The sequence below is a fragment of the Poecilia mexicana genome, unplaced genomic scaffold (genome assembly GCF_051168715.1).
Source record: "Poecilia mexicana isolate PSO_F unplaced genomic scaffold, ASM5116871v1 scaffold_13, whole genome shotgun sequence".
NCBI classification, from domain to species: Eukaryota; Metazoa; Chordata; class Actinopteri; order Cyprinodontiformes; family Poeciliidae; genus Poecilia; species Poecilia mexicana.
The window spans coordinates 26,834,831-26,840,472 of record NW_028263382.1 but is presented as its reverse complement, the minus strand read 5'-3'; the positions used below and the strand labels follow the sequence as shown (position 1 = coordinate 26,840,472).

The 5,642-nt window shown below is 39.5% G+C and overlaps 1 protein-coding gene across 1 annotated transcript; it reads right to left on the bottom strand.

Annotated features, from left to right (window-relative positions):
- Nucleotides 1-2,789: 2,789 nt before the first annotated feature.
- gemin7 (gem (nuclear organelle) associated protein 7) lies at nt 2,790-5,263 on the bottom strand. The gene is made up of 2 exons (XM_014991024.2): nt 5,158-5,263; nt 2,790-3,690 (listed from the first exon to the last, which is right to left on the bottom strand). The coding sequence occupies exon 2, from the start codon at nt 3,679-3,681 to the stop codon at nt 3,295-3,297; it is 387 nt and encodes a 128-aa protein (XP_014846510.1). The 5' UTR covers nt 3,682-3,690; nt 5,158-5,263; the 3' UTR covers nt 2,790-3,294.
- Nucleotides 5,264-5,642: the final 379 nt, after the last annotated feature.

The following is a 5,642-nucleotide window of genomic DNA, read 5'->3' as shown; positions in this document are numbered from 1 at the left end:
TGTGGTTTAACAGTTTTATGGCAATGCTAACATTTATAAGCACTGCTGACATAAATGGGCTTGAGAGCAAATTTATTTACCTTAAGAGCCATTGGCAAATTCTCCGTCAATGCTTCATGCTTCTGTTTTATCAAAAAGGTTTGGAGATGAGTGTAGAAGCACTTTGCTTCCAGTGAGGCTGAATTTATTCTAATACCCTCAAGTAGATTTGATTAATATTTCTTCAGGCTCTCTAAATTTTACTCATTTTTTCATAATGAGATGGCGTTTTTTTTTTTTTTTTTTTCACTAAATTCCAGCCTTTTGTGTAGTCTGTGGACAATATGAAGACATTTGAAGGGTCGTGAAAATTTAGACGATCTCTACAAGCAAACGAATGGCATCGGAAAGTCACTTCTTCAAGAAACAGCAAGAAATCCAACTTCAGTAACAGCACAACGCATTATTGACAAAGTTTTCTTGTGGTGGGAGGACAAACCAAACCAGTAAAACCATCTTATTAGTCTGAATTTAACTTGTTAAGTGCAGTCTAACATGCATGTTTTCTACCCAAATTAAATGGATGTAAACTGTTGCATCAATTTTATTGGTTGCGTACCAACAGTTTGTTTTTGTCAGTGCGGGTTTAGGAGTTGGTTTATGCCGAAATGATTCATAGGTCAGAGTAAAGTGGCTTGAGTCACACACAAAACATGCTCTGAAAATTACCAGGCGCTGGGGTTAATTAAAAACTCCCCCAGTACCTGGGGGTTTCAAAGTAACATTAGATTACTTAAGAAGAAAGGTTTTTGATCAATAGTTGTTCAAAGATTAAAATGAAGCTCGACTCGGTGAATACAAATGACGCTACAGTCTGTCCCGCACGTGCCGCGTGTAAATGTTCACGTTCTGAGGACAAAGTGGAGATCAGAGTAAGAACCGGAGGGGTTCAGGGCAGCTGATCACAAAGCTGCTCCGTATATAAAATTAACATTGTTTGTCCTTGAGGGCTTCCTGATTGAATCACACAGGCTCGATGACGTCATCAGAGGTTTAAGTCATATTTGGGATTAAGGGAGGGTGAGAGGGAGAACGAGATGATGATGATGGTGGTGGTGGTGGTGGTGGTGGTGCGGGGAGGGGGAGGGGGGGTTTGAGCGAATGAGTCACTGCTTTACTGATGACTCTCTCCACTGAGTGGTCAGATAATTCAGGTACAAAAAGAGACACAGACACAACACGACCGCCTAATGGTACTCAAATAAAATGACTTATTGGGAACTCGCAAAATACACCTTTTAAGAAGATTAAACAGTAGATGCCCCTCCTCCTCCCTCCCACCCCCACCTCCTCTGCTGCTGCCCCCTTGAAAAGGGACTGGTGAGAAACAATGATGAATCCAGTTGTTCTAAAATGAATCCATGAGCGGGGATTTAAATAATTGATATCCTCTCTGCTGTCACAAAGTGGTCCCTGTGCGACATTTAACAAAAACGATCTGATCCGTTTAAGAGCTGTTTATCCTTGACTTGAATTAATGTCCCACTCTGCAAAAAGCCTCCGGTCTGTGCCTTGCCGCCTCGGTGACCGCATGCCCTGCTTTAATGCTTGGACTGTTGAACATGGCTGCCAAAATCGCAAACACTTTTGATACAAGACAAAATTACCGCAAAGTGACTGGACTGAAATGGCCGTCATTTTTCGTCAAGCAAACTGCAAAAGCCGCATGTCAAGCAAATAAATCAGGTTTTATTTGCTTGTAGGAGAAAGTTTGGCAACAATAACACGAAGAGGTCATTTTCCGCATCTCACATTATGAACTTTGACTCACCAAAGAACATTACTTTGTCACTTTGGCATGATCCAATCTTAAGAAGTATGGCCTCAATCGTGCCTAGGATAATTTTGCACAGAGAGGACTTCATGGTCAACAAGTTGTCTCTAAAATCTCAGGCTCTGCACTTGCAAAAACAAACTTTGATCATCAACCCTACACTGCTTGCCCTTGTTGGGGGTTTTTTGCTGATCATTGAGCTGAACATCATATCCTGACATAATCCACTTTGATCTGATCTTTTCAAATGACATTTATGTTTCTTTCAGCCGAATATTTGAAAACTATAAGAGAGAAAATGAGCTTTCCAGCCATAACTTGCAACACTAAACATGCTGAGGCAAATGGAGCCTGAGGCTCAACTCTTTAGGTTTCGTCATTTCTCGGCACGTTGCACGGTTTCACTTTGCTGGCACGTCTACTCCTGGGAAAATCGACAACCGGCTTAAATATTTTGATTGTACAAACTGTATCATTAACACCGTAGATGGAAAGAATTTAAATAGTTCAGAAGTTGCCTAATGATCTTTCCCACACTGACAGTGTTATAATTACTTCTCAAAAGCCGTTGCTCATCTCTTCCCACCTTTTACTGGATTCACAACAGATGTGCCCGTATCTGCTGATAATCATTTAACTAGGAGTACTTTGTGCTGCTTTAACTCCAACAGGAACTACCAGGCTGTGCTTAAATCTTTCACATAGTTGATCTGGTTTGCTTTCAAGTTTGTCACTGAGGTTAGAGTGAGTACTTTCTACTGAAGCGTAAATGATAAAATATATCAGTTTGCATGTCAGCTCGGTCTAGAATAACTAATGTGAATAAATTATCTCAATATTTTCTATAACAGGTTGTTGATACCACATACAAATGTCATAATGTGGTCTAAGAAGTTTAAAGTTGCTTGTATGACATAGAAACTAATTTTTATTAAACCAACAACAAGCTTTCTGATTCAAAAAATATCAGCTGAGGTTTTGTTTGTATGTAGTTTCTTTTTACTTCCCTTTTGTCAAAATGAAAAGTATTCAAAACCATATTTGAACAAAACTATTTTTAAAGTACAAAAATGGGTAAATACAAAAACATAAATGTAGAAAGGATGAGAAATATAAACAACAACAAAAAAACACTTGTTGCACATCAGAAGACGATGGAAATGTGGCCATTTAGGTGACATGTTGTTATACTATTAATATCAGGCAGCTTGTCAGGAAGGACTGAGAATCAAACTGTGAATAAAACTGCAATACTATCAATCTCCCAGCAAACAGCATCAGGTTCAGCTTGGTTTCTGATCAAAAGGTCTAAAAGATACCACTTTGTCCATGATGAATAAATGGCTCCCTCTTGTGGTGGCACTTAAACAGTTTGTGGGGATGCAAGATCTGAATATGAATCTTACGTTTGCAAAGATATTGTTCAACAATATCATCCTGAAGTGAGAAGACCGTCGCTTAGATCAAAACATGGGAAAGTGTCATACATCAAATGTGAATGAAATGACATCCTGACTTCTGATGAGGGCCTCTTTCTGCACCCCGATGGGAGTGTGCAGGTCGGACACCTGAAAGTTCAGCACGTCGATGTCTGACGCCCCAAACGTGGCCTCGACGTTCACCTTCTCGTGCATGTGGAACCGAACCTTCTTGTTGGACATGGCGAGCAGGCAGCGCAGGAAGCGCTCTCTCAGCACCGAACGCGCATGCTGCTCCTCCTGCAGCTGCTGGGGGTCCGACTCCGCTGCGGCTGACGTGGGGATGGACGTGCGGCACAGGGCGATGAAGCGAGGAGAGTTTGGGTCGAACCCTCGGCTGTTCGGGTCCGGACCTTTCGGTAGGCGAAGCACAGGAACAGGTGTGGCCATGTTGAGATTCTGTATAAAAAAAAAAATAAAATAAAAAAAAAGTTATTAAAACGATTCTGCAAGAATGTTTTTCATTTTGCTCATTTGGTTATTGCTTAAAGGTGATTTTTCCTCCACAAGAATCCTCACGGCTAAACAAGTTTGCTTTTCTAAATATATTGATGGAAAGTTGAGTGGAAGGGAAAAGTGTGGTAGGCAAAGCCACACAAACATGGCCACCTACAGCCTTGAAGCAAAGCCCTTTTAAAAGTTTGGTGGAGATTCACAAGTAGTGGACTGAGGCTGAATTCAGTGTTTCATGAATCACTACACATTGATATAAGCAGGACATGGGCCACAACTGTTGCTTTCTTTGCTAACTCCTAAACTGGACAAAACACCAGAAGGATTCAAAGTGGGCTAAGCAGGAAATGCCTTGCAAACTATCTTAACATAAAGCCAATAGATAATTTAAGGAGTATAGTCAAGAGAAAGATGAGACAATAAACTAGGAGGTTCAGGCTTCTATTAAAGCATCCTGGGCCTCCAATGTACCTCAGCACAGCCACATATGCCTCACCAGTGATGCAGTATTTTATGCAACAGGAGTGACAGCTACATATTGAGGACACGTCCTACATAGTGCATAGCTAATCAGTCAATTAATCTTTATTAACGCACAAGCCCATGGTTACAGAGATAAAAAAAAAAACATAGAACCATAGTGATCATATACAGATAGTTATAAAAGCAATGTAATTTTAGAATGACTACATAGAAGCATAAAATAAATCAAGTTACACAAAAACTTTAAAAGTTCTGATTCTGTAGGATTTGTGAGAACTGAGACTATGCTGTTTGCAGCACCATTCAATTCTCATAAACAGTAAACATTAACGCTCTTAAATGTGGTTTAAAATGCAAACAGCTGTGGTTAAACTCCCTAAGCCCCCCAGGTAATTTAACGAGGATCCTGATAGCTTCTTCTGCACAACACAACTTCTGCACAGTCAGCGCAGCTGCTGTATACCAACACTAAACCAACACTGCATTCATCCGGTGCTACAGGCTACCAGCTGTATGGACATCAACATAAAAATTAAATAGCACTGGAGATAATATTCACACTAACACCAAAGTGAGCAGAAATACTGCTTCCCCCATTAAATTAATATTACGTTGTGTAGCCGTAAAAGAGAATCCTCACAATATATCAGGAGAAACCCCCGTTGCTTTAATTGATCAAAAAGAATAATAATAATAATAATGGCAAACGACCTGTTTCAAATCTGTGCGCTTTCAAACATAGCAAACCTTTTAGTTTTTGCTAACTTTAAAAGTTAACGCGTAGCTTTATATTCTAATTCACTAGTGGGAAACATTTTGAACAACAAACCTATTAAATTAAATTTAGTTTCGGGTAATACTCATAGAACGTTCGTGAAGCTGAAACTAAAACTTTAGCACATTTGTAACTATGATATTTGCTGTACTTACTGTCGGCTTCGTCCTGTTAGCAACATTAGCAGTTGCTAACAGACAACATTTCTGGTGTGTCTTCTTCCTCCAATTGATCCAAGCAGGCAAACGAAGTTTTGGTGTACTGCTGCCCTCTTCAGTTCAGATAATGTCATTGCCTAAAATCCTCTAATTTAATCCAGATTTTGTGAGAAAATATAACTTTTTAAATTAGTTTCTGCTTCGTCTATGTGATTAAAATAAATTCAGAATAAAAAAATATTATCACACCTGAATATGGTATTTAAATACTTTACTCTTTTGACATCTAGTTAGTGTCTCAATAGAAACCAAGCAGTCACTGCAAAACAGACTGTTTTGCTTTTGTCTCCAATTTCAAATTCCATCCGAAAGATGTCAGTTGTATTCCTGTTAGTATGTCTAGCTAGACTCAGACGCCTTGTTATGGACACAGTCACAGTCAGTACATCAGATTTTTACGTACATATGTGCATGCTAATTTG